Consider the following 13,832-nt stretch of genomic DNA (forward strand, 5'->3'; position numbering starts at 1 on the left):
GCCCTGTTCTAGACCCAGAAAAGCTGGTGAAAAAATACTAATATAAAAGAAGAGTATGAAGAAGAAAAGAAGGGGTGGAGTCAAGCAAGTTATTGTTCTGACTTTCAATCCGCCAACATAGTATCCATATTCTCAATCAGCCGGTTCCAATGAGTGAGAGAAGAGAGATGGAGAACAGGTTTGTAGAAGTTGCAAAATGGAGGAAAGAAATAAAGAGTGAAGCAAAAGTTGTCATTCTTGAAGAGGTAAGGATCAGAGGCCAGTAGAGCTTGAAGATTAAGGAGGCAAAGAGAACTACAATATTGCTGGAAGGTTTTGAGGTGATCGAATGGATGTAGAAGTTTGTTTAGAAGCATGTTCTAAAGGTAAACAAATGAACTTTACGAAGTTCAACCTTGATGGAAGAAAGAGGTATGAGTTGGAATGCAAAAAGAATGCAAAAGGTTGTTACATAACTCTGCAGGAATTCTTTGGAGGAAGAAAGAAGCAGGTGGCCTGCTTCCCAGAAAGTAGAAGGGGTAATGGTTGGAAGGCAGTGGCACAGGTACTAAGTGACTTTATTCAGCAGCTGAAAACAAAACAAGTAGAGGCTGTAGCAAAGGAAAAGAAAGGGGGTATACAAAAGAGAATGGAAGAACCCAGTGACAGAAACTGGTTGATTGCAGAAAAAGGAAAAAGAAGTTCAAAACTAGTAGCATCAGTAGAAAAGGAGAACTGGGGGAAGAAATTTGTGGTGGAAACCTCAAGTTCATCAAAGGATTGGAGAGGTATTGCGCAGGCGATACTCAGAGAATTAAACCTGAAAAAGCCGATGGTGATTATTCCTTATGCCTCTTGTAAAGCTTTGTTAGATCTGGGTGAAGATGAAGTAGAGATTTCAGCTTTAATTATTCACTCAGAGGCTGGTGCTGCCACAGTCTCGAAAAAGAGGGTGCTGAACCCTTGGGAAAGGAATGAAAATCTTACACTATGCCTCGATTCTGCTAAGGCTATTGGATGTACAGTAGTTAATATTGGCACGCAGGACTTCATTGAAGGCTAAGTATACATGTTGTTTCAGTCGTTAGTTCTTTTCTATTTTCAAGAATATTTTGGTCCTGTCACTAGTTTTTTGATAGTTTTCTGAATATTCTGTTCCATGCCAAAGTACAAAGTAAAACTTATTAACCTAATATTCTATTAGGTTCTTTTCATATGAACCCTGAAGATTATCTAAAAAGTGCATGATAGAAAGCCTGTAAACTTCAAACAAGATTGGAGTTTGCTATCTATGTTTATTTCATTATTCTGCCCTTGCATGTACAATAGTCGATACCATATGCTCGGTAAGTACAATGCTAAGTTACATGTTTTGTGCTGTTGCACTGCACATTCTTTTTTCTTTATTTGGTCCTTCTGACGACGACTTTGGTTGGATTTTTGTTATTTTCTTCCTCTAAAATTATGTTGGCATATTGCAATGTATGAGCAAATGTATATTTTGAGATGGATTTTTGTTGCATCATGTTGATTTTGATTAAATTTATTTTTCTCTCTACTAAGTTATGGAAGTTGGTAGGGTGCTCCTAAGTGCTAGCAGTTTCTGGTCAGTACGAATATTAATATTCTGTGTTTTTTATTTTCTCTGTCATCTAGTGCTTCGGTTGATATCTCAAATCATTAAGGTATGCTCTGGTTGTCATCTAAATATCACTATTATATGAATGAAGTTTGAGCTTTCTTTAGACTTTAGAGTGTCAAGTCTTGATTCTAGACTGTAGTAAGCACTTTCCAGTTTTCATACTTTGAACGCTAGAACATGCCTCCTTTTCTGATCAGTAATTGGAAGGCCCTCTTCCTCCTCCTTGCACAAATATAACAAAAGCAAGTGTGCAATTAGTGAGCATATGCAATTGCAACTTGTTTAAATCTCAACATTAGGACAAGCTCTTTGTAGTAATAGCATCAAATGCATCAAAGTTTAGTTTATGCTAATAAGTCATTGCTCTAATTAACTTTAAAAAGTCTGAAATCATTGCTAATAAGTCATTGCTCTAATTAACTTTAATAAGCAAGTGTGGGTAAAACTTTGATAAGTAATGAAGTTTTGAACTTAGATAATGGGAAAAGGAAGAGTCGAGTGGACTTAAAGAAACTAGTGGAGAGCTAATATTGAAGTTGGTAAATCTTTAGGCCTATTCTTTTTGGGTGGTGAGGCTTTTGCTAGAAGGGCTTTTGAAAGAGTTTGAGAAAAAGAAAAGGCGAAGTGAAAGAGCAACATTCAAGAGGAAGGTGGACAGGCATGGGATGAGGGAGAGGGTTAGGATTTCAGACGTGGAGGACTAAGTGCGATTGATGGGAGGAGTTGTGGAAGTTTGATCTGCTGGTTTTTACAAGAGGCGGATGCTGTTGTTTGAAGTGTTCAAGAGGGTTGGTTGGAGATTTTCTCATCTTGATCAGGGCTAGTGTTGCTTTCTTTAGTTCTTGGAATATGGTTTTAGTTTGGTTTTGTGTGTTGACCCTGGATTTGTGCTGTAATTTTTTTTTTTTACCTTTTGCTGTTTGCTGTTGTGGGAGTATTGTTTTTGCTTTCGGATGATGTTTTATCACCTTTTAATTGTAATCCCTTGTTTTCTTTTTTAATGAAATTTACTCTTGAAAAAAAATCTTTTGTTCTCTAAGCTCCTCATATAGTGTTAAATGAGTTCAAAGACTATTGTTTCAAAGTGTTCTTTCTGTATATAATCTGTGGGGGTAGTTTTGTAGTGCCCTTGTCCCACCTTACTTGTGTTTCTTCCATTTTTTTAAATACTTTCTCTTTTGTTTTTTTTTTTTGTACAGTTAATGTATAGGAGTTCTTGGTATTTGGAGTTTTTAATAGCTATTGCCCACCTCATCCCATTCTTCTGTTCCTTCTCCTCCTAATTGTGTTTGCTCTTTCGACCCAAGTTCACACTCAACCTCCACCTTTACTTCCTCAAAATGCAAACCATCTTCAAAACAACCTTTATCCTGACACATACATACATGCATTGATAGGCTGAATAAACTGAAAATTCCCTCCAATTTATTGTTGTTTATTAGGTGAATTCCAAGAGGGAATACAAAGAGTGAGGGAAATCTTTGTAAGTGTGAGACTTTATTCTTGTGAATTATCCAAACTTATCACAATTCATGAGGTTAAGGAAGCTGAATATGACTTCCACCATGACTAGCCCTAACTACCTTCATGTGTACAATGCACTTGATTGAATAATTGATAATCATTTGAGCTAGTTCACATCTGAACTGCTAATGCATGAGGTTCAACAATTGAAAAAGAGAAAAAGAAAGGGACAAAGTTCAAATGACTCTGCTGGCATGAACTGAATAGTAAAACTAGTGGTTTATGACATGAGTCAGTCCTAACTCCGCTATTCTGAGCTGAATAGTAAAACTAGCAACTTGGAATATGAGTATTGTTATCTGCCTCAAGCCTGTGACTAGTGTGAGATGGAGCATAAAATGCACTCACACAAAAAAAAAACAAGAAAAGAAAAAGAAGAAAGAAGCAAATACCCCGTGTGAGATGGAGCATAAAATGCACTCACACCAAAAAAAAAAAAGAAAAGAAAAAGAAGAAAGAAGCAAATACCCCGTGTGAGATGGAGCATAAAATGCACTCACACCAAAAAAAAAGGGGAAAGAAAAAAAACATGGTGACGGCTGAGGTTCAAAGGGACAAAATGTGGTTGAACACTCAATGAGGTGCTGTGACAGATTTGAGACCAAGCTCAAAGTAAGGGTTAAATTTGGCGGTCAAGGAGCTGATTTACATATTGAATGGAAGTGAATGTTGGGGCATGAGAATTTCATGTTCTCCCTTTCCTTGACTCTTATGTATGTGATAAGAATGACAATTCAGAGGAATGAATCAGAATACCTACACAGGTTTCCCAACTACTCAATGTATTCTCATCCTAGAATTCATCTGGTAAATGGTAATAATAAGAGGGGATGATCAGTTTATGGCTGAGGTCTTTGCTTGAGGACAAGCAAAAGCTTAACCCACTTGTGAAGGGGTACCTTTCCCCTATGCCCAGTCCTTGCCAATGTTTCCCTGAAGGGTGCAATGCCTACCTTCATCTCATCATACAAAGGTATTATCACTCTATGGAAACTCTACATTGGCTAACTATTCTTGGGTGATGGTGCCCCTCATGTGCATTGAAAACAGAGAGGACACATCCTCTGCTGATATCCAAAACTCCCCAAAGGGCTCAAAAAATGTGTATAACAGCAATGACCCAATAATGGGTCCATACCTTTTTGATGATTATGTGCACCTTTAATCTTATAATGCTTGGCTTTCTGCCAGAATGGCAACCTATATTGTTGGTGATGATGGAATCAGGTAACCAGTTAACGATTTTGGTTTCAATTTTATTTTGATAGGCAAGTACTCTCTTTCTTTGTTTTTCGGTTGTTCTAGAGATTAGTGATTTTAGTCTGAGTTGGTTCAGAATGATGTGCTTTGCCTAAGTTTTCTAACTTAGTTATAATACAATTTTTAGTCATTTTTCCTAGTTACACTAAGAACAATTGTTTGTGGATAGTTTGCAATAAATTATAGAGGTTTAAGATAGTTTTAGGGACTTGTTAAATGCTTGGATTTTGTGATTTTTATTCTATTTTCCTTTAGAGTTGGGTTCAATCGTGCAATATCTCTCCTCTCTCTCCCCGGGTGAAGTGCTTGTTATTTTTCCTTTTTGAGTACCAGAACTTAATCCACTTGTGAAGGGGTACATTTCCCCTATGCCCAGTCCCTGCCAATGTTTCACTGAAGGTTGCAATGCCTACCTTCATCTATACAAGGGCACCATCGCTTTATGGAAGACACTCTGCATTGGCTAATTATGCTTGGCTAATGGTGCCCCACATCCTCTGCTGATACCCCAAACTCCCCAAAATACCCCAAATGTGTATATAACAACAGTGAGCCAGTATTGGGTCCATACCTTTTTGATGATTATGTACAGCTTTAATCTTACAATGCTGGGCTTTCTGCAGGAATAGCAACCTATATTGTTGGTGATGATGGAATCAGGTAACCAGGTAATGCTTCAATTGTTTTAGAGATTAGTGATTTTAGTCTGTGTTGGTTCACATTGATGTGCTTTTCCCAAGTCTTTTTTTGTTCTAGTTAGACAAAGAACAGTTGTTGCTTGTATTTTGCAATAATTAATAGAGTTTGAGATAGTTTAAGGACTTGTTAGATGCTTGGATTTTTGTCTCATCGGTTCTTCTTATTTTCATTGTTCATTTAAATGTTTAGAAGGAAAAGGTTTTTCAATAGTCATGAATTTTTAGCTATAAAGACACTTTTCTATTGAATTTTTGGATGAGGTTGAATGCAATTACTTATTAATTGGAGATATGCTCAGCTTGGTTGTTAGCCTGTAAAGACCAAGAAAATGCAATCCGTCATGAATTTGTGCCCACATGTTGGTATTGTCGAAGTACTAGAATTTTAATCCATACTAACACTAGCAAAGAGTTATTTAAAATTTGAAAGTAAACCAAATGCTTTTACTTATTTGCATCTTAAGAAATTTATTTTACTAAATTAAATGATTCATTTATTTATTTTAATAAGTTAAATAGGACAAGTAGGTCTTGTGTTGTGTGATAGCTTGTCACATAATTAATAGAGGTTTGAGATTTGTTAGATGCTTGGATTTAATCTTGGATTTCTCTCTCTCTCTCTCTCTCTTTGGGCATCTTTTTAGCATTCTAGCTCCCTTTTGAGTTCAAATCAGTATGTTGAATTTTCTCACCAGTGCTTCTTGATGTTGATTGGTGGTAACCAAACATTTAATTGTTTAGAAGGAAAAGGTTTGTGGCGACTTGGTCGAATTGGGGGAAGCTATAGGTATTATTGCAGGTCAATCTATTGGAGAACCAGGGACTCAACTAACATTAAGAACTTTTCATACCGGTGGAGTATTCACAAGAGGTACTGCAGAACAGGTACGAGCCCCTTCTAATGGAAAAATAAAATTCAATGAGGATTTGGTTCATTCCACACATACACGTCATGGACATCCTGCTTTTCTATGTTATATAGACCTGTATATCCCTTAAAAAAGAAAAATATCTGCAACTACTTCCAGTGACAATTGTTCGGTCGATCTGATGGATACAGAAAGCTCATATTCTTCCGGTTCGGATTTTCTCAATCAGATGAAAGAATAACGACCTAAATCCTAACTTTTTCTCTTACATGAGCCTTCTCTATTTCAATTTCATTTCTATTCACCCCACGAAAAAAAAGAAAATGCAATTACTTATTAATTGGAGATTTTTCCGGAGCCTAAGTTTTAGGGCTATGAACGGGTTAGGTCAAGTGAGGGATAGCTGTAACTGCCCGTCCCAATAACAACTAAAATTTTATTTATTTATTTTATTAAACCAAATTATTCATTTATTTATTTTAATAAATTAAACAATTATATATTTATTTGATTCAACCCGCACCCAAAAATAAATGAGTATTTATTTTTATTTAATTAACTTATTGATTTATTTATTTTACAAACTTAAGTAAGTTATTATCTATAGATTTCTATTTATTTAATTTACTAAATTATTCAAGTAATTAATAATTTATGTAACTAATAAGTTATTTCTCTTTCTCTCCTCCCCCCATGCTAATATTAATGGCTATCAATAGGTTAGGCCATAGTTGGGGTTAACCCTGTTCACGGGCCGAGCCAGGCCTCGACTGAACACTAGGCCACGATATTGGGCCTGAACCCGACCCTCATATAAAGTCCAAAGCGCGATCAAGAAATTTTTATTTGTTGCTTCTCTCTCATTTCCTTGCTTAATTATTTATATATTTGTTTTATTAAGTTAAAAGATTATATTTATCTAATTTACTAAATTATTTATTTTTATTTACAAATTATTTCCCTCTCTCCCTTATAGTCCCGAGTCCAATATTTATGGTTGTCAATGGATTGAGTTTGGTTCTAGGAATCTTGGATATTTGTTTATCTTGTTAAATTAAATTATTCATTTATATATTTTTCAAAATTAAGTAATTTTTTATCCATAAATTTCTATTTATTTTATTTACTGATTTATTCAATTAATTATTAATTTATTGCAAGTTAAGGTCTAGGTTGGGATTAAACCGCCAAGTTTGGGTTGGGCTGTCTTTATATCTTGACCCAACCATCAGGCTTATCTCTTGAGTCAAGCTTGACAAGGAAATTATCATTCTTTATTACACTTTCATTTTCTCACCAATTTATTTATATATTTAATTTACAATGCTATTTACTTTTATTAACAAATTATTTCCCTCTATCTCTCACTCCCCAAGTCCAATATTTTGGGTTGTCAACGAGTTGGGATTAATTTTATTATTTAGTTTAATAAATTATTCAATTAATTAATAATTTATTTTACTAACAAATTATTTTTTCTCTCTTTGGATCCTTATTTTTGGGCTATCAATAGGTCTAGTGTGGATGTACCTGTCCCATCCCAATAATAAATGAAATTTTATTTATTTATTTTCCAAAGTAAATTATTCATTTATATATTTTAATACATTATATAAAATATTATGTATAAATTTTTATTTATTTGATTCAACCTGACACCCAATAATAAATAAATATTTAGTTATTTTATTAAATTATTCAAGTAATTAATAATTTATATTGAGTTATTTCAATCACTCTCCTTGAGCCAATATAGGGCTATCAGTAGGTTAGGTCTCAGTTGGGATTATTAATGGGTTGGGCTAGGTTTGGATTGGGATTTGCCTTTACATCAATAGAACATATATTAAGCCCAAGTTTGAGTTCGAGCCAACCTGGGGTATTTTATAATGGGAGGGACAAAGTAAGAAAGCGCTGAGTTGGTGTACTTATTTACTAAACCAAATTAATGACTTATTTATTTTAAAAAATTAAATAATTTATTATCCATAAATTTTATTTATTTAATTCAACCCACACCCAATAATAAATTAATGTTTAATTCTTTTATTAAAATATGTTGTTGATTTATTTATTATAAAAAATTAAGGAAATTATCATCCATAGTTTTCTACTTATTTATTTACTAAATTATTCAAGTAATTAATAATTTATTTAACTAATAAGTTATTTCTCTTTCTCTTTCTCTCTCTCTCTCTCTCTCTCTCTTTCTCGCCTAATATTTAGGACTATCTATAGGATAGGTCTTGGTTGGGATTAAACCTTTTTACGGGTTGGACCATGTTTAGATCATCAACAGAACTAATTCAAGCCCAATCCTAAGCCTAGGCCGACCATCAGGCCTAGATCTTGATCTTGTGTCCGAACATCATATAAAGCCTGAATTGCAATTAGGAAATTTTTATTCCTCATTTCTCTGTCATTTTCTTGCCAAATTATTTATATATTTATTCCTTATGTTTTGTTTTACTAATTTATTCAATTAATCAATTATTTATTAATAGGTTAAGGTCAGGGTTGGGATTAATCCTATTTGCAGGCTCTGCTAGGTTCAGCCCAACCCAACCACCAAGCCTAGATTTTGTAATTGAGCCCAGCCAAGAAATTAATATTCTTTATTACTCTCTCAATTTCTCACCAATTTATTTATATATTTAATTTAGCAAATTAAAAATTTGATTTATGTAATTTACTAAACTATTTAATTTTATTAACAAGTTAATTCCCCCTCTCTCCCTACCTGAGTTCAATATTTATAGTTGTCAATGGGTTGGTTTTCAATCTGGATAGCTTGGATATTTATTTATTTTACCAAAACTATTTAATTTTTCTCTCATCCCGGAGCCTATTTTTAGGGCAACCAATATGTTTGGTCAAGTATGTGATAGGCTGTACATGTCCTGTCCCAATAATAAATGAAATTTTATTAATTTATTTTTACTAAAACAAATTAATCATTAATTTTTGTACAAAATTAAGTAAATTGTTATCCATAGATTAGGTTGGTCGGGCCACGTTTAGGTTGGTCTCTGCCTTTATATCAACATAACTTATTAAAGCCCAAGTCTAAGCCTAGGCCAACCATCAAGCTAAGATTTTGAGTGTGCCTGATCATATAAAGCTCGGATTGCGATAAGGAAATTTTTATTTTTTGTTTCTCTCTCATTTTCTAGAAATCTCTCTTCCATATTTTTTGCTAACATGTAACTATTTACAATGATGTCATTAACGAAGAGCTAACTATTCTCTCTTATTTTCTTGCCTAATTATTTTAAAAAGTTAAAAGACTTTGTTGATTTAATTTACTAGATTATTTAATTATTTCCCTCTCTTTATTACTACTCTGTGTCCAACATTTAAAGATTGTCAATGGGTGGGGTTTGTTATACGTAGGTTGGATATTTTATTTATTTTATTAAATTAAATTATGCATTTATATATTTTACAAATATATGTAAATTATTATCCATAGATTTCTATTTATTTAATTTACTAATTTATTTCATTAATTAATAATTTATGAACAGTTTAGGGTCTGAGTTGGGATTAAACCTATTCACAGGTAGTGCCATATTCAGGAAGGGCTTTGTCTTTATATCAATAGAATATATTCAAGCCCAACTTCAAGCCCAACCCAACCATCAGGTCTATCTCTTGAGTCAAGCCCAACGAGGAAATTGTTATTCTTTAGTACTCTCTCATTTCCTCACCAATTAATTTATATATTTAATTTAGTAAGTCAAAAATTTTATTTATTTAATTTTATCAACATATTATTTCCCTCTATCTCCCCCTCCCTCTCCGTGAGTCCAATATTTTGGGTTGGTTTTAGATAGTTTGGATATTTACTTATTTATTTATTTATTAGATAGTTCCAATAATTAATGAAAAGTAATTTATTTATTTATTTTACTAAACTAAATTATTCATTTATATATTTAAATACATTAGATAAACTATTATGTATAAATTTTTATTTATTTGATTCAACCCGACACCCAATAATAAATGAGTATTTAGTTATTTTATTAAATTAAATTATTGATTTGTTTATTTTACAAAAATAAGTAAAATATTACCCATAGATTTCTATTTTTTAATTTACTAAATTATTCAAGTAATTAATAATTTATTTAACTATTTAGTTATTTGAACCTCTCTCCCTAAGCCGGATATTTAGGGCTATTAGTAGGTTAGGTCTCAACTTGGATTAAAATTATTATCCATAGGTTTTATTTATTTATGTAACTAAATTATTAATCTAATTAATGATTTAATTTATGAACAACGGATTAGTTCTGGTGTCGAATAGGCTATACATGTCTTGTCCCAATAATAACTGAAAATTTATTTATTTATTTTACTAAATTAAATTATCCATTTATTTGTTTTAATATATTAAATAAATTATTCTCCATAAAGTTTTATTTATTTAATTCGACCTGTGACCAATATTTACGGTTGTCAATGATGCAAGTTTGGTTGGGGATAGCTTGGACTAGTCTTGCACCAATCACAAGTGAATATTTATTTATTTATTTTTGTTAAAGTTAATTATTGATTTATCTATTTTATAAAATGAAGTAAATTATTATCCATAGATTTCTATTTACTTAATTTATTGAATTCTTTAATTAACTAATTAATTAATTATTTTCCTAACAAATTATTTTTCTCTCTCTCCCGGAGACTATTTTTAGGGTAATTAATATGTTTAGTGAGGTGTGGGATATGATGTAGCTGTCCCGTCCCAAAAATAAATATAATTTTATTTATTTATTTTACTAATCCAAATTAATAATTAATTATTTTACAAAATTAACTAACTTAGTATCCATAGGTTCCTATTTATTTAATTTATTAAATTATTCAAATAGTTAATAATCCATAGATTCCCCCCCAACCCGAGCAAAATTTTTAGGTTTATAAATTGGATAGGTATCGGTTGGGGTTAAACCTTTTCATTGGTTGGGCTCTGTCTGGTTTGGCCTTTGCCTTTATATCAATACAACTTATTAAGGCCCAAGTCTAAGCCTAGGCCAACCATCAATCCTAGATTTTGAGCGTATGCCCGACCATCATATAAAGCTCGGATTGCGATAAGGAAATTTTTGTTCATTTTCTCTTTCTCATTTTCTAGAAGTCTCTCTTCCATATTTGTTGCTAACATGTAACTATTTACAATGATGCCATTAATAAAGGAGCTAACTTTTCTCTTTTTTTCTTGCCTAACTATTTATATACTTATTTTAAAAAGTGAAAAGATTTTTTTGATTTAATTTACTAGATTATTTAATTATATCCCTCTCTATCTTACTACTCGGTGTCCAATATTTAAGGGTTGTCAACAGGTGGGGGATTGGTCTAGGTAGCTTGGATATTTATTTATTTTATTAAATTAAATTATTCAATAATATATTTAACAAAATTAAGAAAATTATTATCCATAGATTTCTATTTATTTATTTAACTAATTGACTTCATTAATTAATAATTTATTAACAAGTTAAGGAGGTTGGGATTAAACTTGTTCACAGGTAGTGCCAAGTTTGGGTTGGACTTTGTCTTTATTCAATAGAATATATTGAAGCCCAACTTTAAGCCCGACCCAACCATTAGACCTATCTCTTGAGTCGAGCTCGGCAAGGAAAGTGTTATTGTTTATTACTCTCTTATTTCCTCACCAATTTATTTATATATTTAGTTTAGTAAGTTAAAAAATTTTATTTATTTAATTTGCTAAACGATTTAATTTTATCAAAAAATTATTTCACTATAGCTCTCCCTCCCCGAGTCATATATTTTGGGTTATCAATGGGTCGGGCTTGGTTTTAGATAGATTGGATATTTATTTATTATTTTACTAAATGAATTGAGTCATTATATATAGATTTTATTATTTAGTTTAATAAATTAATTAATAATTTATTTTTCTCTTTCTCTAGATCCTTATTTTTTGGGTTATCAATGAGTTAGGTCTAGTGTGGTATAGCATGTACCTATCCCATCCCAATAATTAATGAATTTTTTTTTATTCTTCTATTTTACTAAACTAAATTATTCATTTATATATTTAAATACATTATATAAACTATTATGTATAATTTTTTATTTATTTGATACAACCCGACACCCAACAATAAATGAATATTTAGTTATTTTATTAAATTAAATTGTTGATTTGTTTATTTTACAGAATTAAGTAAAATATTATCCATAGATTTCAATTTTTTAATTTACTAAATTATTCAAGTAATTAATAATTTATTTAACTATTTAGTTATTTGAACCTCTCTCCCTAAGCCTAATATTTAGGGCTATTTAGTAGGTTAGGTCTCAGCTTGGATTAAAATGATTAACGAGATCAATAGAACATATTTATGTGCAAATCTGAGTCCAAGTTGAACTTCGGGCCTACATCTTGAGCATGAGCTTAAAGTTCATATAGAGCCCTAATCATGGTGAGGAAATTCTTTGTTTCTCTCATTTTCTCACCTAATTACTTATATAGTTATGCTTTTAAGTTTATTTGCTTTGTTTTGATTTGAGTACGAAAGGTTTCACATTTTATGAAGTTGAGTTAATTTCCCAAAATCTCTAAATATGTAGGTTTTGTTTAATTTAGATTTGGGAGAATATCCGACCCGTGGTATAAGTTATTGTGGGTTTGTTTAATTAACAAAAGTGTGATTAAAATTTTAATAAGCTCTATTCTTGTGGCTTAAATTGATTAAGTAAAATTTCTTCTTTTGTTTAATTTAGATTGTGTTGACGGGACGGTTTGGATCGATGAAAGTTTATTTGTTTTATTTTCCTTCGTGTTGGTCTATTTTATTTTGTTGAGGAGTTGACCTAATTACTACTTTATTTAGGTATTATGGGTTCTTTTCTGTTAGTAAGGGGATTTTGTTTTGCTAATATGCTTTGTTAGTGGGTATTGATTTGATTTATGTTTGAATAGTTTTCCACGGCTTGGTTAGTTTTGGAAAATCTGTATTTCCTCCTACATAGGTTTGGCCTAGGATTAGGAAGAATGGGTTTGATTAAGTTTAACTATATTCGATATCTACCAGATGGTTTCTCTATGTTGAGTTTGATTCATTTGCATCAGGATTGGTAGGTTAGAAACGGAATAATCTCAAATTGTCCTCATCTTGTTTCATGTGGATTGACTCTTGTTTAGTTTTTGAATTGATAGATTAGGACGGTTTGGATAGTTTTGGATTGTTTGAATTGATTTCAGCTACGGTCTTCTTTGATGGCATCGTTATGGGAAGCTAATCTATAGCCCTGGTTGGATTTTTTAAATAAAGTGGATAATTTTTTCCTATGCTTCTATTTTATCAGTAACAGAATGATGGTTTGGGCAGACATGAAATTGTTGTATTGATTCCAATTTGGGTTGGCCAAGTTGGATTTTGTTAGTGCTCTATTGTAACAAACTATATTGGCTGGATTGTTTTAAGATACTGAGAGTGATCGCTGTTTGTAGTTTGGCACTAATGGTTTAATGTGTTTTTTGATAGGATTTTTGATGATTTTTCTCATTATGAATTTGCTAGTGTTTTGAAATATTTCGGTATGAAATACGGAAATTTCTTTTTTGAAAATTAAAAGTTTAGGTTAGTTGGTTTTGCACATGCACGTTTACATCGCCAGAAATAGATTAGTTGGATTCGAATCCTATAGGTTCTGTTTAGCACTTACAAGTCTGAGTGAGTGGATTTAGTTTATTTAGAGAGATTTAAAAGGTTCGTCTATGTGAAAATGGTGATTTTAGTGGGGTAATAAGCTTGGTATTTGTTGGTTGATGTGATTTATATCAAGTCATGTCTCAATTATTTTGTATGTTGTTTAAAT

At 31.8% G+C, this 13,832-nt stretch overlaps 1 protein-coding gene across 1 annotated transcript in view; it reads left to right on the plus strand.

Annotated features, from left to right (window-relative positions):
• The first annotated feature begins 4,337 nt into the window (after positions 1–4,337).
• LOC148791698 (serine/threonine-protein phosphatase PP1-like) overlaps positions 4,338–13,832 on the plus strand; it is a 40,693-nt gene continuing 31,198 nt past the window's right edge. Inside the window, exon 1 of the mRNA XM_088888294.1 lies at positions 4,338–4,372. Within this exon, the coding sequence (XP_088744420.1) occupies positions 4,338–4,372 (35 nt within the window). The remainder of the gene's footprint in view (positions 4,373–13,832) is intronic.

The sequence above is a fragment of the Nelumbo nucifera genome, chromosome 5 (assembly GCF_055504915.1).
Source record: "Nelumbo nucifera cultivar China Antique chromosome 5, China Antique-T2T, whole genome shotgun sequence".
Taxonomy (NCBI): Eukaryota; Viridiplantae; Streptophyta; class Magnoliopsida; order Proteales; family Nelumbonaceae; genus Nelumbo; species Nelumbo nucifera.